We start from the raw sequence: 27707 nt of genomic DNA on the forward strand, positions 1-27707 counted from the left end.
ATGCACAAAACTCAAGTCCAAATGGATTAAAGACTTAAACATAAAGCCAGCCACACTGAACCTTATAGAAGAGAAAGTGAGAAGTACACTTGAATGCACTGGCACAGAGAACCACTTCCTAAATAGAACCCCAGCAGCACAGACACTGAGAGAAACAATTAATAAATGGGACCTCCTGAAACTGAGAAGCAAAGGACACGGTCAACAAGACAAAACGACAGCCTACAGAATGGGAAAAGATCTTCACTAACCCCACATCAGACAGAGGTCTGATGTCCAAAATATACAAAGAGGGGCTGGAGAGATGGCGCAGAGGTTAAGAGCATTGCCTGCTCTTTCAAAGGTCCTGAGTTCAATTCCCAGCAACCACATGGTGGCTCACAACTCATCTGTAATGAGATTTGGTGCCCTCTTCTGGCCTGCAGGGATACATGCAGGCGGAACACTGTATACATAATAAATAAATTTAAAAAAATATATACAAAAAGCTCAAGAAATTGGACACCAAAAGATCACATAATCCAATAAAAAAATGGAGTAAAGACCCAAACAGAGAACTCTCAACAGAGGAATCTAAAATGGCTGAAAAACACTTAAGGAAATGTTCAACATCCTTAGTCATCAGAGAATGCAAATCAAAACAACTCTGAGATTCCATCTTACACCTGTAAGAATGGCCAAGATCAAAAACACTGATGACAACTTATGCTGGAAAGGTTGTGGGGGAAAAGGAACACTTCTGCATTGCTGGTGGGAATGCAAGCTGCTACAGCCTCTTTGGATGTCAGTGTGGCGATTTCTCAGAAAATTAGGAAACAACCTTCCTCAAGACCCAGTAATACCACTTTTGGGTATATATCCAAAGGATGCTCAATCATGCCACAAGGACATGTGCTCAACTATGTTCATAACAGCTTTGTTTGTCATAGCCAGAACCTGGAAACAACCTAAATGCCCTTTGATCAAAGAGTGGATAAGGAAAATGTGGTACATTTACACAATGGAGTACTACACAGCAGAAAAAATTAACATCTTGAAATTTGCAGGCAAATGGATAGAGCTAGAAAATATCATATTGAGTGAGGTAACCCAGACACAGAAAGACAAACATCACATGCACTCACTCATAGGTGGCTTTTAAACATAAAGCAAAGAAGGCCAGCCTACAAACCACAATCCCAGAGAACTTAGACAACCAATGCGGACACTAAGAGAGACTTACATAGATCAAATCTACATGGTAAGTAGAAAGTAGAAAAAGACAAGATCTCCTGAGTAAATCGGGAGCATGGGTCCTTTGGGGGAGGATTGAATCAGAGAGGGGAGAGGCAGGGAGGGAGCAGAACAAAATGTAGAGATCAATAAATATCAATTAAAAAAAAGGAAAAAAGGAAAAAAAGGAAGCCTAGGAAGGCCCAGAATGAGCCAACAACAACAACAACAACAACAATAGAATTGATTTGAGCCAAGTGGAGTGGCGCATGCCTTTAATCCCAGCACTCAGGAGACAGGGCAGGCGGATCTCTGTGAGTTCAGGACCAACCTGGTCTACAGAGTAAGTTCCAGTATAGTCAGAGCTATACAGAGAATCCCTGTCTCATGGCAGGGAGAAGAACTGATTTGATTCACAGTCACATCAGCAATAAATGCTTCACATAAAAAAATCCAAGAGATAGAAATTAAATTATTATATTTGGTATTTGTCTTAGTTACTTTATTTTATACTTAGTACTTTAATTAGTTAGTTACTTTCTATTGCTGTGAAGAGACACCATGACCAAAACAACTTATAGAAGAATTTATTGGGGGCTTACAATTCCAGGGTTAGAATCCATGACTATCATTTCAGGGAGCATAGCAACAGCTGAGAACTTACATCTCTATCCACAAATCAGAGGTAGAGAAAGGGCTGGAGAGATGGTTCAGTGGTTAAGGTTGCTTATTGCTCTTCCAGAGAACCAGAGTTCAGTCCCCAGCATCCATCTCAGACAGCTCACACCTGCCTGTAACACCAACCCCAGGGATGCCGTCTTCTGGTCTCCAGAGCGCTGCAATCAGATGTGCACACACACACATACACATACACCCCAGAATTTAAAATAAAAATAAAGGCTTTAAAAAAATAAGAGGCAGAGAGAGCTTTTGAAACATCAAAGCCCACCCCCAAGGGCACAGAGATCCACTTGCCTTTGTCTACTGGGAATAAAGGCATGCACCACTACACCCTGCTATACTTTGTTTTTATATCACTGGGGAATAAACTCCCAAAGTATAACACGCAAGCACTCTACCAAGTGAACTACATCCCTAGCTCCCTCAACTTACTTTTACAATTAAAGCATACAAAAACTGTTTTTGAAACAATGATGTATAATTGTCTTCTGTAGAAAGGCAATCAGTTGAAGAAATGGGTTGTTTTTTTTTTGTTTTTTTGTTTTTTTTAGATTCTTGTGATTTTATTGAATCTACACATCAGTTTGAGGACAAATGGCGCTTTAGAAAATGGAGTCTTTCCGAAGAAATGTTTTTTAAAAGTTATTTCCCAAAATGTATTATAGTTGTATTTAACAAGTCTCATACATTTTACAAATCAAGAAGACTTTTATATTTATGAATCAGGGGTGGGCTGGGTGTGATGGCACACACTCAAAAGTCTCAGTTCAAGACCAAATTGGAGGCTGGTGGTGCAAAATGGACTGTAATCTAGACTTCATCTTCAGACCTTCCCAGGTAGTGTCGTGTGTACACCTACGTGTGTATCTTAACACAACTGAAGACTTGTATGACACTTGCCTTTGGCAATGCACCTCAGAGTGCACGAGAGGAAGTCAAGCAGTGTCTCCGCAGCATCTGCGTAGTTCTAATTCCCTGTGGCCTGTTAGTGTCTTGGCTTTAGTGGAATCACATACAGGCTGACTCCGACTGTCTGATTTCAACCATGGGGTGTATTTCTAGTTACATACAAGGCATAACTAAGACAGAAATCCTAGAAATAATCAACACAGTGACCTCTAGTGGCGAAACTGGCACTGCCTTACCCTAATCCTTAGGAGGATTAAAATGAATGAAGGATTCATTGTACTTGAAAATTCTAAAGGTGTTTCTCTTTAAACTGTAAGAATTTTCTCCTCTTAAAAGTAGGGAGATTGAGGAAAAGAATGGCTAGACCAAAATGTTCATCTAGTTTTCTCTTTAAAATTTTCCCTCCAAAACTATGATTTTCTTAATACTCCTGCAAAATGAGAGCCATGGGAAACCTTGGTGGGCAAGGGGTATCAATAAGCTCAATGTCCACAGTGAGGAGAGAGAGGACTTCAGCGGTGGATATTTCAGGTAGGATGGGCAGGGGCCATGCTGGGGAAGGTGGTGTGCGGTGGGAAGGCCTGGGATGATTAAACATTACACCAACTAATGAAGATTTGAGTTGCACCAATGCAACAATACACATGAGCTTTCCCCCAGTTTACTAACTGAAGGTAACTAATTTGTAAAACTCAATGCTAAGCCAGGCAATGGTGGCACACACCTTTAATCCTAGCACTTTGGAGGCAGAGGGAGGCGGATATCAGTGAATTCAAGGCTAGCCTGGTCTATTAGAGCTAGTTCCAGGACAGATCCCAAAGCTACAGAGAAACCCTGTCTCAAAAAACCAGGGGGAAAAAAACCCAAAACAAAAAAACTCAATGCTGAATTTCTAAAGAGTTTTATAGTGCTGGAGGCCAAGTTTAGTGGTAGGTTACACACCAGCCCTTTGGACTCCTGATAGTTTACTTAGCATTTGTGAAATTATACAAACCCTCCCCTCAACAACCCATATGATTCTTTTTAGATAATGTTACTTCTGATCCTTTTGCCTCCACCTTCCAAGTTCTGTGATTACAAGTTATATGCCATCAGGCCCAGCTACTGCGTGCTGGGTGGACACTCCACCAACTGAGCTACACTCCTACCCTAAAACAAACTTTCCAGCAGGAGTGTTTTCTTTTTCTTGAGAAGCATAAAGACCCATTCAAGTTGGACAAGCTGTAGCTCCACTTTATGGGGAGAAAAACACTACCTGGAGGGGAATAAAAATGTTGAAACTTAGCCCAGAGGTGATGATGCACACCTTTGATCTCAGCACTCAGGAGGCGGAGACAGGTGGATCTCTGTGAATTCGAAGCCAGCCTGGTCTACAGAGTGAGTTCTAAGACAGTCAGGGCTACCCAATTAAACTCTGTCTTGAAAAAAACAAAAATAAATAAATATGTTAAAACTCAGGGCTACAGAGTTAAACTCTGTCTCAAAAACCATAAATAAATAAACAGATAAATAGATATAAAAAACTGTTAAAACTCAAGCACAGCCCCTTATCAATCTCCCAGAAGTCTGGGAAACACACAAAAGCTTATTTTTTATGGAAGTATACATCCTTTAGCCTGTGACAAAAAGCTGCGGTTACAAACATGCAACTATTCAAATACTTCATCCAGTTCTTTACCAGTAAATGTTAATTCGTCATGCAGGCAACTTTTCTCTTGCTTAAGGCGAATGATCTCTTCTCGTTGTTCATTGTTTTCTGTTGTCTTCTCATTTAGGTCCTCTTCATAAACAGAAGGGAGAAAATGCTCAGGTAAAGGCCAGCCTCTGGGAAACACAAACACTACACAAAACCTCCACATGCTCAGCAGCCTCTGAGGACCCTGCTGGGTCTACAGCTGGGCCATTCACGACTCTGGCCTGGCTTCTCTTGCTACACCCAGGGGATACAGACTAATCTTTAAAAATAAAAACTCCTTGTGTCATTTTTGGTAAGAAGCCCTCCCTGCTGTGCTCGGATAAAACCCAAATCCATTACTGTAAACGGCAAAGCCAATAGTGACATGGCCTTCCTTGTTCCCAACCTCTCTCCATTTCTTTCTCTCAGTTCTTTGACTGCCTAAAGAAAAAGAAATAATTTGGGTTTTGTTCTTCAGTCTTGGTGAACAGCTTCTAGATCTCTTGGAATTTCCTGAGTATTGATGATGATAGCACTCAGGAAGCTGAATCAGGAGGATCACAAATTGGAGGGGACCCTAGGTTATGCTATATGACAAGACCTTGTCTCAAAAGACAAAACATTTAATCCCAGCACTTGGGAGGCAGAGGCAGGCAGATCTCTGTGAGTTCGAGACCGGCCTGGTCTACAAGAGCTAGTTCCAGGACAGGCTCCAAAGCCACAGAGAAACCCTGTCTCAAAAAACAAAACAAAAACAAACAAACAAACAAAAAAACAAAAAACAAAAGACAAAACAAAGCCAAAGAAAACAAAATAGGGACCGTTCCAGATCCCCCCCTAGTTAGCATCTGGAACCCACTGTTCACCAGAAAGTCCTAGGCCATCAGGGCTGGAACTTCCAGTCCTACTCAGCGGCCTCCAAACCAAGGGAGGGCTGAAGACAGAGCTCTGTTAAGGCTCCAGAGGACTTGAGATGGAGAGTCCCAGATATATACACGTGTGTGTGTGTGGCGGGAGGAAGAGTATCAGGTTTGCTTTAGGAGAGGACCTTGGAGCTCTGCACATAAAGCCACTTCCATCTGCAGCTCCAGAGTTTCAGCCAGCAATGGGGCAAAGTGCTCCCCTGAGCCTTCGTCCATGATGGAGGCTGCTCAGGTTGTTGTAGGAGCTCTTGCTTTACTGCCAGGTGGTTGGTCAGTTGGTGTGTGGCTCCCCCGGGATTTGGGACTGGTGTCTTAAGTGGGAACAGTCTTGTGGACATGAACCTGAGGGATGGTCCCTAACACCAGGCACGTAGCATCATAAGCATCAAACTGAATTGAATGTCTGTGCAAAACTGGTAAAGGAGGAACAGAGGGTTTCTTTTTCCAACACGGAAATAAACAAATCAGGAATGGCCCCTTAAGATCCACTCTAGGCCTCCTTGTTTGCTGCCTAGAAGGTTCCCAGTGGGGTCTGGCTATAGTTATGTCTACAGCCCAGTTAGAGTTCAAATGCTAACTCTTCAAATTTCCTTTCTCAGTCAACCTGGACTAAATGAGTTTCTCTCCCTTGCTCTCTGTTCTGTTTCCCATCACCCTACTTTAAAAATGTTTTAAATAAATATTGGGTCAATCAAATATTCATAATACATAAATATTGGCATGGCAGACTTCTTGAATATCCTATTTGGCACGCACACATACTCAGTAAACACTGGTGACCCACAGTGTATATCCTTGGTGTTGTGTTGACCCAAAGACAAAGAGATACAGCCTGTCCCCACTGCTGCCATGGGGATCTAGCTGATGTTATAAATGGAGACAGCACTTATAACCATTGGTGAAAGCATGGTAAGGCCAAGACTATTGCATTAAATTGGTCAAGAAAAAAGTTTCAAATTTAGGAGGCAGGGTTAGGACAGGGTCATATATAGCCTAGGCTGACCTTTGAAATCCCTACGTAGTAAAGAATAACCTTGAATTAACGATCTCCCTGCTTCTACCTCTTAAGAGCGGGTACCTGTACACTATGCCTGGCTCAACTTTCAGAGACTCTTAGTTAACAATTTAGTTTGAGAATAGGCAGCAATCCTCTTCACATTATGCTCATGCTTGACTGTCCAGGAAGACTAAGCCATTGTCTCTAATGATTTACTTATTTTTATTTTATGTACTTTAGTATTTTGACTGCATATATGGCCTGTATATCTGTGTGAGGGTGTTGGATCTCCTGGAATTGGAGTTACAGACAGTTGTTAGCTGTCAGGTAGGGGCCGGGAATTGAACCCAGGTCCTCGGGAAGAGCAGCCAGTGCTCTTAACCACTGAGCCATCTCTCCAGCCCTGGCACTGTCTTATGAGGCATTTTGCCCTGGGCAGGGATGAGAATAACTTCCTCTGCAGCAGCCCTCAGAGGCTGACTGAACAGTCAGTCCTCTAACCTGACCCTGTCACTGTTGTGCCCAAATCCACAAAGTCCCCACAAAAGCCAACAAGGAGACTGAGCCCCGTATGTAAAAACAAAGAGCCTTCATTTTAATCAAGTTTGCAAGCTCGGTCTCTCTGCATGTCCAACGTATTGGAACAACTGAAGAGCCCCGAGCTCAATTAGAATTGGGGTTTTATAGTAGTAAAGGTTGGGGTGAAGGGTTTCTGAGATTTAGGACCCTTGATTGGCTGACATTTGTCTAGGGGTATCCTGGTGAGTGTGTATTGGGAGGAGGTCATATCTACAGCAGTTAGAATGCCAGGCATTTCTTTTGAAAGGTCTATTCTGGGCTGGTGCTAGGTATCTCAGTTTGTGGTTCTTTCTACAACCAGGCCTCTAATTAAATTTATCGATGGCCGAGTTCTACTCTGGCAGGTGATAATGGTTGGAAGTAAAGAACTTCCTTTGGGTGACCTGCCCATACTTAGTGTATCATGGCTGGTCCCCACAGTCACCATTTATAAAACAGTGGCAGATGTGAGGCTGAAACAGCAGCTCCTCAGGTCCACAGTCAACTCAGCACCCACGCACTGGTCAACCTAACTGATGTAGGTGGGTCTTCTATCTGTTGCTTTCATTGGTTAATTGATAAAGAAACCTGCTTGGCCTGATAGGTCAGAACATAGGTAGGCGGGGAAGACAGAACAGAATGCTGGGAGGAAGAAGGAAGTGAGGCAGTTACTATGATTCTCAGACCCGAGAAGGACGTAGGCTAGAATCTTTCCCAGTAAGCCACCACCTTGTGGTGCTACACAGATTATTAGAAATGGGTTAAGCAAGGTATGAGAGTTAGCCAAGAAGAGCCTAGATATAATGGGCCAGGCAGTGTTTAAATGAATACAATTTGTGTGTTGTTATTTCGGGTGTAAAGCTACCCATGCGAGAGCCGGGTGGGACGAAAAGCAGGCCGGCGGCAGCCCTCACTACACCTAACCCTGGGGGAAGACCAGAAAGGAGTGGACCTGCTTCTAGGCCTTCCCAGATCAATGTAAATTGACACTATCACAGGTATTCTTATTCAAACACACACACACACACACACACACACACCACACACATACACACACCACTGCCACAACATTTGGTCTATCTTTCACTAGAAAACACCACAAATCAGAAAGAAATGAATCACAGAGGTACCTAGAACAAAACTAGAAAACCACCCAAAAGCCACGGTGAGACTATCCTGGTGCCGATCCCTCAGTTCCCCTGATAGGATTTTACATATTTCTCCCCCAAAGAGCTGAGTGGTTCCCCACTGACTGACTCTGGGTTTGGCCACACGACTTGCTTATGAGGCAGACTGACATTGTGGCAGATCCAGGCTAAACCTTAAAAATCTCCAATCGTATCTGGGTTGTTGTTTTTTAAGCTTCTGCCCTCACTGTGGGAAGAGATGCTCTGGCTAGCCCGTAGGTGAGGAGAAGAGACAGCTGAAGCAGAACTGGTCTCTGAGAAGCCTGGCTGCTCCACTCACCGCTGCTGCACTTGCGCTGCCCTGTTTGTTATCGGATGTGTCAGCAACAGCTAAGTGATACAGCCAAGCCAGCTGAAGCAGAATTCCTTAAAAATAAGATTCAGGTCCCGTGTAATCAGATTGATGACTACCTTAATTGTCATCACAAAACCTTCAATCAGTATCTGATGAAAGCAGATGCAGAGATTCACAGCTGAGCACTGGGACGAACTCTTGGAGTCTAACCATAGAGAGGGAGGAGGGATATGATGGGGCGACCCACAGAATCAGCTGACCTGAGCAAGCAGGAGCTCACTGACTCTGGACAGACAGCTGGGGAACCTGTACAAGACAGAACTAGGCCCTCTGCATGTGGTGACAGTTGTGTGGCTTGGGCAGTTTGTGGGGCCACTAGCAAGGGAAGCAGTATTTATCCCTACTGCACGAACTGGCTCTTTATACAGGGGGGAGGCCCTGGTCCTGCCTGGTCCTGAGGAATGGAAGGTGGGTGGGATGGGGAAAAGGTCGGGGGAGAGGGTGGACAGGAGAGAGAGAGAACTGGGATTGGTATGTAAAATAAGATTGCTTTTAAAAAATATCTTTTAAAAAATATGATTCAGGTTGGGGATTTAGCAAGTACAAGGTCCTGGGTTCAGTTCTCAGCTCTAAAAAAAAAAGTTTAACCACAATTTTATTAACTTGTATCACAAAACTTGTAGCACAATTCTATATAAATGAGACAGACATTGCATGTTAGAATTCACAGCCAGAATAAACCCATTCTCAAGTATAAAATTAAGGAAATTCAGATAAAGAAATAAATTCCCGGCAATACTACTATCTTAAATTATTTTCTTACCTTTCAGTTTATTGACTTCAATCCTAAGTGCCTTCAATTTCTGCTTGCAATCTTGCTTTTCTTTCACAATACAAGTCTCTGCCATCTTAGCATCACGTAAAGCATGCTCTAACAATTTAAATTTACCAGAACAGTCTGAAATGTGATTGGCTGCCTCAATAATGTCTTTGTCCTAAAAGAAGAAGGAGGAGGAGGAGGAGGAGGAGGAGGAGGAGGAAGAGGAGGAGGAGGAGGAGGCGGCGGCGGAGGAGGAGGAAGAGGAAGAGGAAGAAGAAGAAGAAGAAGAAGAAGAAGAAGAAGAAGAAGAAGAAGAAAACTGTTAGTCTAGATTTTTAGATTCTAAATAATCAGTAAGGTTGTCCTTACTTAGACTGGACTGTGCAGTGAGTTCCTGCCTACCCGCCTTTTAGGTTTACTCAGTTGCTGTAACCCTATGCTAGCACCAAGTGGCAAAGGGATCAATCAGCAGACACAAAAAAAATTCTTATCTGACCATGGCGCTGAAGCAGCCATTTCAGTGTAAGTTGGCTGGCTTGGGAAACTGTGTGCTGTCACGACACCTTATTTTCTCTTGAAAAGTTGAAAGTCAGACTTTTTTTGGTTTTTTGAGACAGGGTTTCGCTATAGCTTTTTGGAGCCTGTCCTGGAACTCTCTCTGTAGACCAGACTGGCCTCAAACTCACAGAGATTCACTGCCTCTGCCTCCCGAATGCTGGGATTAAAGGCGTGCACCACCACTGCCCAGATGAAAGTCAGACATTTTTTTAGGTAGAGTCTCTTTATATAGGCCTGGCTGTCCTGTAACTTGCTCTGTAGACCAGGCTGGCTTCAAATTCACAAAGATCTGCCTGCCTCTGCCTCCAAGTGCTGGGATTAAAGGTGTGTACTACCATATCCATCAAGAATTAGACAATTTGGTAGCCAGGCTAAACTGTTCAGCAAGTGATATGTTGGCTGTTCTTCAACAGGGTTGTTATTTTCTGGATGACAGTTAAGTCCCATGGGGCCAACATTTCTGACCAACATTTAGTTTGTTAGGAGAACAAACTCTTACGACCTCATCCAGCCAACATGCTGCATTAGAAGCTTTTATGGTTGAAAAGCAATTCTAACCATAATTAATGTACAACAGTAAATGGTTGAAGTAGCTTAGTGGTAGAGCATGCCTGCCATGTGTGAGGTCCCAGGCTCAGTCCTCAGACTCAGGGACACTTGCTGAAACACATGATTAACAGGTATACCTTTCTGAGCATACCCACAGCTCTGGCATTCTAATTAAAAAACAAAACAAAACTCACAAGTTTGTAGGGCTTTATGGAGAGATAAAGGATTGGGGTGAACCATTTAATAGCTAGTAGAAGACTGGGCATGGTGGAATCTCAGCATTCTGGAGGCTAAGGGAGGAGGATCAATGAGTCCTGGGCCAGCCTGGGCTATATTACAAGTTTCAGGCCAGTAGAAAATAAAACAAAATCAGAAACAGTAGAAGGGCTAAGGATGTAGTTCAGTGGTAGAGTGCTTACCTAGCATGTAAAAGGACTTGTGTTCAGCCCCCACCACCATAAATTTTTAAAAAGTTATTAAAACAATAACACAAGCTGGATGGTAGTGGTTCAAACCTTTAATCACATCACTCAGGAGGCAGAGGCAGGCAGATCTCTGTGAGTTTGAGGCCAGCTGATCTACAGAGCAAGCTCCAGGACAACCAGGGCTATTACACAGAGAAAGCCTGTCTCAAAAACAAACAAACAAAAGCAAAAACAACTTTATGTTAAGACCAGTTTTAAAGTAAAAAGCAGTTAAGTCAATGACAAGAAAGAGAATTCCTTCAATCCTTATCAGCCTTAAACAAGGAGCTTGGAGCTCCTGCTTCAGTCTTTCTAAGTATGTCCCAACAAGTCTGCGCTTCTAGTAAAGACTATTTTCCTCAATCAGGACTTTGATTGTGGGTGTGCTGCTTCTTTGTGAACACACTGTCCTACCATGGGAAAACACTTGGAGACACCTTCATTATTTCATGACCTCTGCCAGTGCTGTGATGGACATGATGCTGGTCATTATTTTAACTAAAGCTAATTCTACACATTTTAATATTTTTCTCTTTAATTTTCAGAAAGTTTGCTCATGATCACATTCCAGCATTAATGTTGGGGGAAATTACCGATGAATTCATACAAATGTCCCACTATACCAGCATCTCCTTTTGCTTAGTAACTGCCAAAGACGCATGAGGCAGAGGGGTGCTCACTCTCTGAGGGGCTTGTACGTCACAGTCTACCAGTGTGTGCTGGGATTTTGATCTGGTTAGTGAATGACTTTTGGGGCAGCAGGCCCTAGGACATGGTCTTATCTGCCTACAGCACAGCGTAAAGGCTGAGGGAGAGGGCTGCTTCCCTCTTGCTCTCACACTCTCTAGGGTGGTTAGAGCACAGCAAGTAACCAAGCGACAGTTTGTGTGGTTAGTACTCTTCACCAGGGCAAAATGACTGGAAGAGGCCGCTGGATCAGCCATGGCGCCTCGAGGGTTCTGTATCAGTGTCTGTCCCTACCCTATACCTCAATAAATACCTGAGACCCTTTAACAGACTCTTTTGGTTTCACATAACACCAGTGTTTGGCAGCTGCCAGTTTTCCTCTGTTTTATAAAAGACTAACAAGCACCTAATGGTCAGTATCTTCAGGAGCCCTATCAGCAGGTACCCGGGAAGAGAACAGATTCACTGAGATGAAGTGCAGAATCTCTGGGAGTACCGTGTAAACCTTTCTTTCATTTTTGAAAGGAGAAGATGAAATTAGCAATGTTAGAGGCTCTGTTTCTGGGCTGCTGAGGACTTGGGGAGAGATGGAGTGTGTGGAGAGTTCTGGAATGGAGGTATGGCATTTCAATTACCTTTAGCTTTATCATGGTAGTGAGAGCCTGCTCTTTAGCTTGCAATTGTCCTACCTGAGCAGAAAGTTCCACTAGCATGCTGCTGAGATTTTCATTTCTAGCCTACAAGGGAACAACACAGAAAATACTGAGTCTGCAAATGCTTTCATTATGTTACTAAGCACAATCAACACTCGTTTCTTTATTTTTCAAATTTAACATTTTTAAGGAATAAAGTGGGCTAAGTAAGCAATTATCAAAAAATGCAAATACCTATTCACCTATTAACTCTAGCTTTTTACCAATACTTGATAATTGTTCTAACTTAAAAAGATTTATACAGGTTAAGTTTATAAACATTTGTTTTTATTTTTAAGTAAAATCATTTTAATTAACTCACAAATGAAATACCACACAGCTGGTTTAAGAAAGCCACTCAAAACCTTGCCCAGTCCCAAATTCAGTGTCTTTCCATGAACACAGGGCGACTGTTCTGAAGCCATGGAGCTTTGCTTATGAGCTCACACTTTCTCGATTACAGTTTTTATTCACTATCCAGAACAAAAAAAAAAAAACTATGATAGTTGAAACTACAAAAAATATAAACTGGGGGCTGGAGAGATGGCTCAGTGGTTAAGAGCTCTTCTTCCAGAGGTCCTGAGTTCAATTCCCAGCAACCACATGGTGGCTCACAACCATCTGTAATGAGATCTGGTGCCCTCTTCTGGTGTGCGGGAATACATGGAGGCAGAATGTTGTATACACAATAATTAAATAAATAAATCTTAAAAAAATATATAAACTGTATCTTTTTTTCATGACTCATGTCCTTTTCCTATTTTTTTTATAATTTTAGGTTGTGAGGAAATAAGAAAATAAACAAATGAGACCTGGATTTCCATAAAAGAAGTAGTCTTTGTGAATCCTGCACAACTTTGTTATATCCAGGCTAAAAGAACTTTACACTGGGTTTGGTTCAATATGCCAATATACATTTTCAAAAATCCAGAGAAAGCAAAACACAAAAAGTAAGCTGTTACCTAAACTGGATTTGAGGTGATAATGATGTATCCACCCACATTCATCAGTTACAACGAAAAGACCACTGTGATGCAGGGCCTTAGAAGTAGGAGAAGCTGTGTATGGGAACTCTATTCTTTTTTTTTTTTTTTTTTTTTTTTTTTGATTTTCGAGACAGGGTTTCTCCGTAGCTTTTAGTTCCTGTCCTGGAACTAGCTCTTGTAGTCCAGGCTGGCCTCGAACTCACAGAGATCCGCCTGCCTCTGCCTCCCGAGTGCTGGGATTAAAGGCGTGAGCCACCACCGCCCAGCTGGGAACTCTATTCTTGCCATACTAGTTAGCTGTGCCCCTCAAACTGTTCTAAAATATACAACTTAGCTGAGCATAGTGGCGCAAACTGTAATTACAGCATTCAAGAGGCTGAAGCAGTGGACTACAAGTTTAAGATTAGGCTGGGCTTCATAATGAGACTAACTCAAAAAAAAAAAAACAACAAAGTTCGATGGTGGTGGCGCACGCCTTTAAATGAAGCACTTGAGAGGCATAGGCAGGCAGATCTATGTGAGTTCGAGGCTAGCCTGGTGTACAGACCAAGTGCCAGGACAGTTTCCAAAGCTACACAGAGAAACCCTGTCTCAAAAACCAAATAATAATAATAATAGTAATAATAATAATAAATGAAGAAAGGAAGGAAGGAAGGAAGGAAGGAAGAAAGAAAATACTGAGGACGTAATCTTTTCAATTTTATAGCAAATATGTAACTAGTTTTGTTTTGTGTGTATTTATCATAGCAGAGAGAGAGACCTTAGGTTAACCTCAGTACTTGAGAGGCTGAGACTGGAGAACTGCGGTTCAACTAGAAGAGACTAAAGGAGACGTGAAAAAAGGACTGGGATACTGGCATCGTCAAGGCCCTGGGTTTAATCTCTACTACAGGAAAAGAAGAGGAGAAAGGAAGAGAGGGAGGAAAAGGGAAGGGGGGAGGGGAGAGAAGGGGAGGGATTCAGAATTTAGAAAGTCAAATTCAAAGCTACCAAAACTTGAAGGTACTTATTTCAGACTTCGAGAAAGGCTTTCTGAAATAACGCGCTGTTGGTAAAATGGACGATGCTTCACTGCTGTGCAGCTAGCCAGAAAGCTCGGAGAACACAAAGCCAAGATGGATAGAACACACATTTCCATACACACATATATATCCTTTTTTGTTTGTTTGTTTGTTTTCTCTGTAGCTTTGGAGCCTGTCCTGGAACTAGCTCTTGTAGACCACGCTGGTCTCAAACTCACAGAGATCCGCCTACCTCTGCCTCCCGAGTTCTGGGATTAAAGGCGTGCGCCACCACTGCCCGGCTGTGCATATCCATTTATGGTAACATTTAAGGTTAATTTTTCTGTAACTAAAACCCAGAATTTGAACTAATTAAGTTTGTTAAAATTAAAACTAACCTCAAGGTCTTCCGAGAGGAGGGCAGAATGTGTAGCCTTTTGAGCCATTTCCTGGAGCTGTTGCTGAGTCTTCTGAAGAGCTGTCTGACATTCCGCTTGATTGGATTCAAGGAGTTTGACCTTCTTCATGAGAGACTTGATTATGTCAGTTCTTTTATGCAGCTCACCTGAGGGAAATTTCAGTCACTGTGTCTGTGCCGAGATCTAACAGGCAGCATTTAAAGTCAGATCACAGAGTAAAGGTGTGTTATGCGTTTTAAAGACATCTTACTCTGAAATGCACAAGCCCTAACTTGTATCCCAGAAATAAACATTGGCATCAACCAACAAGTCACTTCCTACACATAATCGCTGTTAATTCCCACTTCCCGAGACACTGATCTCAGAAGAGTCCCCTTGCTTGTTGCCACCCACTGCTCATGCTGAGGACAGTATGCTAGGCATCTATCTGCCCACCACTGAGCCTAATTCTTTGCCTTTTACTGTTACTGCTCTCCTATCTATCTCTGCATCCACCCCAGAGCACAGTGTGAGCCTCACACAGATAGAATTATACTCAGGAGTTGTCTCTTCACGTGGTTTGCCTAAGATTAACATCCTGAGAGCCACCCATGCTGTAACTTGTGCTTATTGCTAAACACAGCAACATGAAGGCCTATTAAATTATAATGCCAACATGTATTTATCTACTCTACTATTGGTGATTATCTAGGTTGTGTCCACTCTGCAGCTGTCAAGTAGTGTTGCTCTGAATGTCCATTTACATGTGTCTTGGGGCATATTTGCTTCACTACTCAAAATGTGGTCCTTGACCCTGGAGCACCAGCATTACTGGGGAAATGGCTAGAAATGAAGACTGCTAAACCAGGCACAGCATCTGTAATCCCAGCAGACGAGCACCAGGCAAGTGAAGACAGTAAGATTAGGAGCTCAAGATCATCCTTTGCTACAAAGCAAGTTCAAAACCAGCCTGAACTACAGAATACCCTTTCCAAAATTAAAAAAAAAGGAAGGAAGGAAGGAAGGAAGGAAGGAAGAAATGAAGGAGGAAAGAAAAGTAAGGAAGGAAAACAATGTGCTGAAGAGATGACTGACTCAGAGTGTAAGTTTAAGCACTAAAACTGCTTTTGCTGAGGACTCAGTTTTGGCTCCTGGCCCCCCTACTGGGTGGCTCACTACTGCCTGTAATGCCAGCTCTAGAGGATAAGACTCTCACTAGCACCTCAGGCAAAAGCACTTACCTGTGTGTACGTATACACACACACATCCCGCATGATAAAGAATAAATAAAGGCTGGAGAGATGGTTTAGTGTTGCTTTTGAAGACCTGGATTTGGTTCCCATTACCCACATGGCAGCTCACAACTACCTGTATTTCCAGTTCCAGGTGATCCAACACCCTCTCCTGGCCTTGGAGGGCACCAGGCACATAAATGATGCACGTACATACATCCAGGCAAAGAACCCAAACACATAAAATAAAAATAATAAATGAGAGGCTGGAGAAATGGCTCAGGGGGTAAGAGCACTGGCTGCTCTTCCAGAGGCCTTGAGTTCAATTCCTAGCAACCACATGGTGGCTCACAGCCATCTGTAATGAGATCTGGTGCCCTCTTCTAGCATGCGGGCATACATGCAGTCAGAACACTGTATACATAATAAATAAATCTTTAAAAAATAAAAATAATAAACGAATCTATTAATAAATAAGAGATTGTTAGGTGGTGGTGGTGCACACCTTTAATCCCAGCACTTGGGAGGCAGAGGCAGGAGTATCTCTGTGAGTTTGAAGCCAGTCCAGTCTACAGAGTGCGTTCCAGGACAGCTAGGACTGTTACACAGAGAAATCCTGTCTCGAAATCTCCCCCCAAAAAAATCAAAAAAGAAAAGGTTAGAGAAAAGACGGCTCAGTGGTTAACAATACTGGTTGTTCTTCAGAGGACCCAGGTTCGATTCCCATTACCTACATGGTAGTTTATAACTTTAACTTCACTCCCAGGGGATCCAACACCCTCTTTTGACCTCTGAACACACTGTATGCATGTGGTACACAGGCAAACATGGAAGCAAAAACCCCCATATACATTAAACTTCTAAAGTTTTTTTTTTTCATTAAAAAAAAGCCCAAAACAAAGAATCCAAACCTATTATATCAGAATCTACTATTTTGGGGGGTGAGGCTGGAGGTTTCTAGGCATGGAACCCAGGGCTTCAAGTACTTTCCCAGTGAGTTATATTCCTCAGCCCACAGTCTGCATTAGTAAATTTGCTAGGCAACTGAAGTTAAAATTCCTGGAGGTAAAATGGCTGGACCGCAGCCTTCAGACCCTTCCTTATTTAAAGGATTCATATGTCTTCAACTTTCCCAGGCACTGTGAAATGATTTCCCAAAGCAATTGTGCCAGCTTACTCCCATCAGCAGTGCATACCCTTCCTGTGGCTCTCTATCTTCCTATATATGGGTAACAAGGCCTGATGGCTTTTGCCAGACTAACAAACATAAAATGGTCTATCATTGTGGTTTGTGTTTCCCTAATTACTAATGAGAACGAGAACATACTAACATGTTTACTGGTCAGTAAATTTTCCTCTTTCCATAAAGAACTTATTAAATCTTGCTCTTGTATGTGGTACTGAAGATTAACAGAGTCCTTTGGATGCTAGGCAAGCACCTCCATTAATCTGCAAATCCAAGCCCAAATCTTAATTACTTCAAAATCTAGGTGCTAGTGACTATATACAAACTGTGTTATTAAGAAATATTTTTACAGGCAGGAGAAATGGTTCAGAGGTTAAGGGCACAACACTGGCTGCTCTTCCAGAAGTCTTGAGTTCAATTCCCAGCAACCACATGGTGGTTCACAACCATCTATAATGAGATCTTGTACCCTCTTCTGGCAAGCAGGCATACATGCAAGCGAACACTATAGATACAATAAATAAATCAGTCTTTAAGAAATATTCTACACCACTTTTTTTTTTTTTGAAGACTGGGTCTCTTTTTAGCACCGGCTGTCCTAGAACTATGTAGACCAGACTGGCCTCAAACTCATACAGATCTGCCTGCCTCTACTCTCTAGTGCTAGGATTAAAGGTGTATACCACCACACCTGTTTATACTACCTGAATTCTTTTTAAATTGACATTTATTGTGTGTGCACAAGCTTATGCATGTATGTCACAATGGGCGTAGAGATCAGAGATCAACTTGTGAGAGTTGGTTCTCTTCTTCCACCATGAGGCTCTTGGGGACTGAACTAAGGTCCCCAGGTCTGGCAGCAAGTGCCTTTACCTACTAAGCCATCTTTCAGGCCCTATTTATTTTACTTTCAATTAGCAATCTTTTATATTTATATTTTTCTTTTTGGAATTTTTGAGACAAGGTCTTTTTTTTTTTTTGGTTTTTCGAGACAGGATTTCTCTGTGGTTTTGGAGCCTGTCCTGGAACTAGCTCTTGTAGACCAGGTTGGTCTCGAACTCACAGAGATCCGCCTGCCTCTGCCTCCCGAGTGCTGGGACTAAAGGCATGCACCACCACCGCCCGGCTGAGACAAGGTCTTATGAATCCCAGGCTGGCTTCGAAATTACTGTACCTAAGATTATGTTGAACTTGTGGTCATCTGACTCCACTGACCATGCTGGTTTTACATGATGTTAGGGACAGAGCACAATGCTTCGTTCATGCCTGCTAAGCAAACACTCTACCAACTGAGCTATATTGATGGACCTGCCTGACTCCATCTTAAAATTAAAAGTCATCTTGTTACAAGGTCAAAATAAGTTCATTCCTGTTTTCTGTAAAACTCAGATATGACCAAGTCTTGACCCATTTTCTATAATTTGACCTGTTTTATATCCTATACCTAACCTCTACCCTGATAAGATGTTCTGCCAAGCCCAGTTCCTATGCAAATCAAAATCCTCTGGAAATCCCCAAGCCCTTGGAAAAGTCCTGGTCTTGCCGTTTTGGGGGCTACATAACCCCACTGTCTCCTATGTTTGATGCTATTTATTCAAACCTCACTCTAGGAAGACATCCGTGTCCGACTGAAAGGAAAGCTTGCATATTTGACCAAAGAATGTGAGTAATGGTCTTTATTCTCTCCGGTGGGATTAACACTAAATTCTCAACACTATTTTGAGCTTTTTGAAATTTTATTTAGGGGATAGAGAAATGGCTCAGCAGTTAAGAACACTTGCTGTTCTAGAGGATCCAAGTTCGATTCCCAGCACCCACATAATGGTTTATAAGCACTTATTACTCCAATCCCAGGAGATTCATCACCCTTTTCTGACTTCCTCTGGTACTGCATGCATGTAGTTAAGGCGTAATACACTCATATACATAATTTTTTTTTAAAAATTAGTTATTTATATTTACAAGAACACACGTGTGCCAAGGCTTGTGTGTTGTAAAAATCAAAGGAGAACTTGAGGGAGTTGACTCTCTCCACTGTTTAGGTCCTAGAGACTGAACTCAGGGTCTTCAGCCTTAGCAGCAAGTACCTTACCTGCTGAGCCATCTTGTCACCCATTTCTCTAGGTTTTAAAAAAGACGACTGTAGTGACCCAGGGCTTTGAGCATTCCCTGCCACTGAGCTACACCCACAGCCTTCACGCCATGATAACTCTAGCTCTGACCAGCACTTTCCCTACGTGGCTGTTTTTAAAACCTGCCCATCTTCAACAGAACTGAATTCTTTCGGTGTGTCAGCACACAGATGTACTCAGCAGATGGAGCTGCGTGTGTTTCTGACCTTCTAATTTGCTGCAACGTTCCTCCAAAGTCAACACTTTCTGCCGATCCTCCTCCCATGAAAGAAGTTGTCTCTGGTGCACTGCAACCATGTCATTGAGCTCTTTATCCCGATCTTTCAGTTCTCCAATGAGCAGCTGCAGCTCCTTCCGCTGTTTCTCAATGGTGGAATTCTCAACTTCTGACCCGATGTTCTAAACATGGAAGGTGGTTTTAAATCAAGATAAACCCAAACCACACATCAGCCACAACATACATCTTCCAAATAATTATACTCTTTTGCTGCCAACTAAAATTGTGAAATTGAGTTTTATCCTCTTTTAGGCGCAATACAGCAAGTTACACCACACAGTCTGCCTCTCTCATCTTCCATCAGAGCACACAGTTCTTGGAGAGTAGGACCTCTTCTAAAACCTCTGGCTAGCCACAATACACTCAGCTTCTGCTTTTCCCCGCTTTGCTGTCAATCTTCCTGTTCTAGCCACCAATGCTATTCCTGACTCTGCCCTTCTGTGCTCTCCAACATGTGAGCGCGCGCGTGTACACACACACACACACACACACACACACACACACACACCTGCCGCCATCTTTCTGTATGTGTGTTTGTGGTGCTAGAGCTCAAACCCAGAGCATTAATGAGCATATGATCTAACCGAGTTACAGTCCTAATCCTTGGCTAGAAATTTTGGAGAAATCAGACTGGCACCTTTAATCCCAGCATTCAGAGGCAGAAGCAGGCAGATCTCTGTGAGTTCAAGGCCAAGCTGGTCAACAAAACAAATTCCAGGACAGGCTCCAAAGCTACAGAGAAAAACCCTGTCTCGAAAAAAAAAAAAAAAAAAAAAAAAAGAAGAAATTTCGAAGAAAAAAAGGGGATTTTAATCTGGAAGAAAATAGCCAGGCTGTAGCACACACCTTTAACCCCAGCATTTGGAGGCAGAAGCAAAAGGATCTCTGTGAGTTCGAGGCCAAGCTGGTCTATAGAGTAAGTTCCAGGACAGGAACCAAAGCTACAGAGAAACCCTGTCTCAAAAAACCAAGAAAAACAAGTAAGCTAGTTGAGTTGTGGTGGTACACCCCTTTAATCTCAGCACTTGGGAGGCAGGGGCAAGCAGATCTCTGAGTTTGAGGCCAGCCTGGTCTACAGAGCTAGATCTCATTCTGGAAAAAAAAAAAATCTTAAAAACAAAATTTTGAAGAGAAAATTTGCATATGTATACCAAAGACAAAAGTACAATGACATCTCATGTTTCTAGAACTGAGGTTCCTGTTGTCAAGATCTTGCTACAGCTGCTTCAATTTTCCTTTTTATAGCACTGATTTAAAAAAAACTGAGCTACATTCCCCGCTTGTCAACCATGTGCCATTCCCATTCCTAACAATATTATCTCCAGTAACTCCTTTTATACAGATAGTATTTTTAAAAAATGCATAACTACCCTTTTTAAATGTTTTTTGTTTGTTTGTTTTTGTTTTTCAAGACAGGGTTTCTTTGTATAACCTTTGCTATCTTGGAACTCACTCAATAGTCCAGGCTGACTTCGTTTTTTTTCTTTTCTTTCCCACATTGTATAACAGTTTATATTTACAAAATATATATAGAAAGAATAGGGGAAATGATCCATTTTTTAAAAAGTTCTTAATTTGAGTAAGTTAAAAACATACAAGTGGAGCTGGAGAGATGTTCAGAAGTTAAGAGCACTGGCTGCTCTTTCAAAAGTCCTGAGTTCAACTCCCAGCAACCGCATGGTGGCTCAAAACCATGTGTAATGAGATCTACTGCCCTCTTCGGGCCTGCAGGCATATATGCAGACAGATACTGTATACATAATAAATAAATAAAATAAGCAAATAAATACAATCTTTAAAAACATACATTAGGGCACTAACCACACAAAAGGACATTGTCGCACAGAAGTTCACAGTACAGAACAATGTTCTGGGAAGAAAACCCACAGCAATCTTTTTTCTTGGTAATAGATTTAACATAGATATAACTTTTTTTTTTTTTTTTTTTGGTTTTTCAAGACAGGGTTTTAGAGCCTGTTCTGGAACTAGCTCTTATAGACCAGGCTGGCCTCGAACTCACAGAGATCCACCTGCCTCTGCCTCCTGAGTGCTGGGGTTAAAGGCATGCCACCACTGCCCAGCAACATATATATAACTTAAAAGAACAAAAGCTAAATTAATAATGTAGGAGTATAGAAAAATCTTTTTTAAAAAATATTTATTTATTCATTATATATACAGTGTTCTGAAGGCTAGAAGAGGGCACCAGATCTTACTACAGATGGTTGTGAGCCATCATGTGGTTGCTGGAATTGAACTCAGAACCTCTGGAACAGCAGGCAGTACTCCTAACCTCTGAGCAATCTCTCCAGCCCCTAGAAAAATCTTAGAATGTCATTAAGACTAGCAGCTACCCACATCTGTTACCAAGAACTCAGTCCTTTCTTCAGCTCTCCTCTCCCCACTTCACCCACCCGAGTCAGGATTTTGCTGTGGCCCAGGGTGGCTGCAAATTCCAAATCTTCTGGCCTAGCTGGCCTCTGTAGCTAGCCAAGTGCTACAATTTTAGAGCTGGGTATCATATGCAGGCAGATATTTCTTTTTAATGAATCGACAATAACATTTTAAAATTTCTGAAATGGCCAACAGACCACAGAAAGACATTTTTTAGGCACCTGCTTGAAACCAACAGCTTCAGCAAACTAATGGCCTTGATTCAGGGCCAACCAGGCTGACTTTGAACTCAGAGATCCACCTGCCTCTGCCTCCTGATTGCTGGGATTAAAAGTGTGTGCCACCCCTAGAGAAGCTAAATAAGGTGAATCCAAAGACAAACACATAGGCATCCTCAGGAATATTAACCTTCATCAGGCGATGAAAGGAGACAGAGACAGAGACCCACACGGGAGCACCGGACAGAAATCTCAAGGTCCAAATCAGGAGCAGAAGGAGACGGAGCACGAGCAAGGAACTCAGGACCACGAGGGGTGCACCCACACAGTAAGACAATGGGGATGTTCTATTGGGATCTCACCAAGGCCAGCTGGCCTAGGTCTGAAAAAGCATGGGATAAATCCGGACTAGCTGAACATAGCGGACAATGAGGAATACTGAGAATTCAAGAACAATTGCAGTGGGTTTTTGATCCTACTGCACGTACTGGCTTTGTGGGAGCCTAGGCAGTTTGAATGCTCACCTTATGAGACCTGGATAGAGGTGGGCAGTCCTTGGGCTTCCCACAGGTCAGGGAACCCTGATTGCTCTTCAAGCAGATGAGGGGGGGGGAACTTGATCGGGGGAGGGGGAGGGAAATGGGAAGCGGTTGTGGGGACGAGGCAGAAATCCTTAATAAATAAATAAATTAAAAAAAAAGGTTTAGAAATTTTAAAAAAAAAAAGTGTGTGCCACCACCAGGCTATAGCTATTTTTTTTAAGATTTATTATTTGTTTTATGTATGAGTGTTCTGTCTGCATATACAACTTTATGCCAGAAGAGGGCACCAGATCCCACTAGAGATGGTTGTGAGCCACCATGTGGGTGCTGGGAATTGAACTCAGGACTCTTAACTGTTGAACCATCTCTCCAACCCAGTTTTTTTTGTTTGTTTGTGGGTTTTTTTTTTTTTTTGAGACAGGGTTTCTCTGTGGCTTTTTGGAGCCTGTTCTGGAACTAGCTCTGTAGACCAGGCTTGCCTCGAACTCACAAAGATCCACCTGCCTCTGCCTCCCGAGTGCTGGGATTAAAGGTGTGCACCACTACTACCCAGCTCCAGCCCACTTTTAAAGTCCAGTATATAAAAAAAATAAAGTCCAGTATATGGCAGGTCCTATCAACCTGAATCCAGAGTTGGGCACTTAGTGGTTATATAATCTTAATCTCTCAACCTTAGCCTCATTACCTGTAAAATGGTAACAACTGTACTAAGGGACTTGCACATGAAAGTGCTCTATCACCGAGCAATACCCACAGTATTTTTTATTATTAATTTTGTGTATGAGTGTTTTGCTGCATGTATTTCTATGTACCACTTCCACGCTTGGTGTCTGTGAAGGTTAGAAGTGTATATCAGATCTGCTGGAAATGAAATGACGGACATTTGTGAGCCACCATTTAGGTGAGCCAGTGCTCTTAACCAAGTGCTGAACCATCTCTCCAGTTCCCACAGCTTTTTTTTTTTTTTTTTTTTTTTTTTTACTTTTTGAGATATAGTCTCACTAAACTGCCCTCCCCTTAGGCCCACTCCATGGCTTTGAACTTTCCAGCTTCCAAAGTAGTTGGGATTACTGGCCTGTGGTTTTATAAGTGCCTCGAATATAGCAATCCTTCAACATTGTTATTACTATTGATTAAACAGGGACTTGTTATGCAGCCCTGGCTGGCCTTGAACTCACAGGAATCGGAACACCTTTACTTCCCAAGTACTTTCTGGGATTAAAGTTGTGCACCACCACACCTGACTTAGTTCGTGTGTGTGTGTGTGTGTGTGTGTGTGTGTGTGTGTGTGTGTGTGTCTGTGTGTGTAGGTCAGAGGATAACTTTCAGACGTTGGTTCTCTCCTTCTACCATATGAATTCTAGGGATCAAACACAAATCATAAAGCTTGGTTTATTGACTGTTTACCCACTAAATTGTTCTGTAAACCATATGGTGCTGAATTATGTTCTGGTTTTGTGTATGAAAAGTGGAAACGGAGTCTACCACTAAAGCTAAGCCTCGCCCCAAGGGTTCTAAGAGCTAAAGCTGGGATACGGTGGCTCACAGCTACATTCTCGGGACTCATGGGGCAGAGGCGGTGAGAGTGATGCCAGCATGGCCTACACCGGATGTGAAGGGCAGTGCAAGTTCATCGGAGACTCACGTATACGACTACAGCATTTAAAAAGGCTTATAAATAATAATCACTGACAGTTACTGACTAAACACACACACACACAATATATTATAAATAATAATCACTGACAGTTACTGACTAAACACACACACACACACACACACACACACACACACACACACACGAACTTGGAATTCCAGGCCACGATACTTGAATTCCAGTCTGTAAGAATGGCAGGCCAGGGGCATGGAGCTCGGTGGAGGATACTGTTAAATAAACGAGGGAGGGCAACGTCCCTGTCAATGTTCAACACAGCAATGCCTGGTGCTCGCGCTTCGTCGCTCGGTCCTAGCTTTTGTCGAGCTGAGGAAACTGTCGCTCTGTTCCCTCTTTGCACCGTCTCCAGGGGCAGCGGCGCTCACCTGGCGCCGGACGAAGAAGGTCGCCGAAGGGTTCATGGGCGATGCCCCCGCCCCCAGAGAGTCGGTGCCAGCAGCGCGTCACCTCGGAAACGCCATTGGCGCCGGGTCCCACCCGGGCGGGCAAGCCCGCAACCCCGGACGCCGCGCCCTCGCGACCACGCATGCGCACACAAACCGCCAGCCCGCGCTGAGGCGTCCCGCAGGTGGACGCCTCAAGTCTCGCGAGAACCCGAACCTGCTTCGCCACACCACGAAGCGCCCCAGAGAAGCGTTCTGGCGCTAAAGACCGTGACCTCAGTCTTTTCTAGGCCCAGTGGCCCTGGTTCCCTCGCTTTCTGGCTTAACTAGAGGGATAATCGCTCCGGCAGACAGGACGAAAGATCACTCAGGACAGAACCATCTGTCAATCATCTTTTAATAGTGATGAGAACCGTGACATTTTATATCAACATTTCCCACATTATTGCTGGGTCCTGAGTCTGAGGCAAAAAGATCGGAGACCTAGGAAGACCCTGGGATTTTACGTGTGTGCACCCTGCATCTGTGCGGAGGTGAGGACAGTTCCAGTCAGTTTCCTCCAGAAGACCTTCAACAAACCTTTGAGGCAGCTCCACTAATTTCACCAGACACATCCTTCTGCCTGCCTCCCAGCATTAAAAATGCACATAACAGATACGCGCCCCCCCCCCTTTAAGAGTGTTGGGGGTCGGGGGAAAGGAAAACAGAATGGCCCTGGACCCTAAAAGCGATTTCCACTCAGGCCTGACCACCTGAGTGTCATCTTAGAAGCTTACAGTGAAAGAAGAGAATTCATAGTTGGTTTTTGGTTTTTTTTGAGTCCGGGACTCTCTGTAGCTTTGGAGCCTATCCTGGAACTAGCTCTTGTAAACCAGGCTGGCCTCGAACTCACGGAGATCCGCCTGCCTCTGCCTCCCGAGTGCTGGGATTAAAGGCGTGCACCACCACCACCCAGCCATAGTTGTTCCCTTTATCTCTCTGGCACACTGGAACACTCACACATCCAAAATAATAATAGGTTAAAAACTACCTGCGTGCTGGGGATCAAATTCCTGTCCTCATCATTGTGAAGCAAACACTTTATTACATACATACACACCAAAGAAAAATGTAACATTAAAAAAAAGTGACAATTAAAGTCAATCTTTGAACTGTTGAGGTACATTGAATTTCAAGTCACAGGAAAACATTCATTTTATCAGTAAGGGCATTTTAATTCTTCATTTTCTAGCAGTAACATCTGCTGATAGCTATATAAGGACCGAAAATGCACTTTTCAAAAACCGTTTGGGAGCAGGAAAGATGGCCCAAGTGTTGTTCTCTTGTGAGACCACAACTCCCAGCATCCCTCTGGACTCCAGCTCACGCAAGTGCAACACATTTCCCAGAAGCCTTTGCATTCCCCGTTAAAAGCAAGGGCTGTCACAAGTTCGTCCCTTTTTTCCTCCCCACCTTTCCTACCGTGTCTGCACGCCCCCTACCTGTTTGTTATCCCTTCCCCATTAAAGTGCACCCACGTGGGACCGCTGCGTGTCTGTGTCTTTTTCCTCGCGTAATGTCTCTACCGTCTAACCCGCAGAATTAAGAACAACACCAAGTGGTTAAGAGTGCTTGCTCCCCTAGCAGAGGCCTCAAGTTCCATACCAAGCATGCAAATGAGCAGCTCACAGCCACCTATAACTCCAGTTCTAGGGACCCCTACAGGTTCTTCTGGCCTCTTGGGTACTGAACCCTTGGGGGGCATATCTCCCCCTTTTAAAATTAGATCTGTGGATATTAAAGTGCCCTTTCCATGAACATTATGTATACATACATGGGGATCTTAGAGCACCAAGAAAAATACCAACAGAACATTCACCAAACAGCCATGACCAGTACATTTGCTTTGCCAAGTAAGAAAGAGTACTTGGCAAAATTCAGTTAGTAAAGAATTTTGCTTTTAAGCTAACATCTTACTTATGCATTTGTTTCTAAGACTTTTTTTCTAAACACCCTTTCAGAACTGAAGAGATGGCTCAGCAGTTAAATGCACTGGCTGTTCTTCCAAAGGACCTGGGTTCAATTCCAGCAACCGCATGGCAGCTAACAACTGTCTGTAACTCCAGTTCCAGAGCACTCAACACCTTTATACAGATATACATGCAGGCAAAACACCAATGCACATAAATAAAGAAAAATTTACAAAAAAACCCTTTCATTCAAGAATATATTTGTATAACTGACAATTTCATGAATTCTAAATTCTTAAAGTATCTATACAATTTTTGTTTGTGACACTACGGGTTGAATGTAAGGGCCTTGTGCATGCTGGGCAAGCACTTGTACTGCCCACCCATAAATATTCTCATACCTGTAGCCTTTTCACATGTAACACCTGATTTCCAATGTTTAATTTCACTCAGTGCATTCATTAAAACGATCAGTTTCTCCATAAGTTAGTTTAATTGCTACTTCTAAAACTGTAGACTGAGAACAGATATATTCCATTTTTAATTGGTTAGAATTTTACTCATGTGGTATGTAACTAGAACAAGAATTCCTAGCCTCTCTGAGCATCCTTCCACTCGTAACAAAAACGAATGTCTACAACAAATTTGTGGTCTGACCCTACTCAACATTACCGAGCAGATTTCTAATATTCCTGGGAAAAGCTTTTTCAAATATACAGTATCCTACCACAAGATACACCAGCATTTAACAATTCTGTATTCATGAACTCTTAACATCATCAGTAACATTATAAATGGCACCCTTGGCTGTTGCGGGAGGTCCTCTCACTCCTCCAGCCTATAGCTGCTGAGATACCAGCCCATTGGGGCGTGGTCTCTCTCCCTTTAAAAAAGCGGCCACTTCCCTCTCCTTTCTCTCTTCACTTCCTGCTCTGCCGGCGACTAGACTCCCTTCCTGGTTGCGCAGAGGGCTGACGGTGATCTGTAAGTTTTTTCCCCTTTAAATAAATACCACCCTATTAATCATAATTCCAAACTGGTGTGGCATTGTTTATGACTTACGCCTTCAGTTGGCACCCAACGTTTGGTTTTAGAACCTCTCCTTTCACCGCTCGGCTGCCGGCCGC

At 43.0% G+C, this 27707-nt stretch overlaps 1 protein-coding gene and 1 non-coding gene across 2 annotated transcripts in view; both read right to left on the reverse strand.

Annotated features, from left to right (window-relative positions):
- Nucleotides 1–24776, reverse strand: part of Ccdc62 (coiled-coil domain containing 62) — a 47781-nt gene extending 23005 nt beyond the window's left edge. Inside the window, 7 exon segments of the mRNA XM_041648100.1 lie at nt 4481–4582; nt 9261–9432; nt 12151–12252; nt 14593–14759; nt 19349–19541; nt 24614–24674; nt 24676–24776. Of these exon segments, the coding sequence (XP_041504034.1) occupies nt 4481–4582; nt 9261–9432; nt 12151–12252; nt 14593–14759; nt 19349–19541; nt 24614–24674; nt 24676–24776 (898 nt within the window).
- LOC121446677 lies at nt 21950–22085 on the reverse strand. The gene has a single exon (XR_005974108.1). It is a non-coding gene; the product is annotated as a small nucleolar RNA SNORA2/SNORA34 family (small nucleolar RNA).
- Nucleotides 24777–27707: the final 2931 nt, after the last annotated feature.

This window comes from Microtus oregoni, unplaced genomic scaffold, assembly GCF_018167655.1.
Source record: "Microtus oregoni isolate MIOR12 unplaced genomic scaffold, Mior012 000003F_ref0000135, whole genome shotgun sequence".
In the NCBI taxonomy this organism is placed as follows: domain Eukaryota; kingdom Metazoa; phylum Chordata; class Mammalia; order Rodentia; family Cricetidae; genus Microtus; species Microtus oregoni.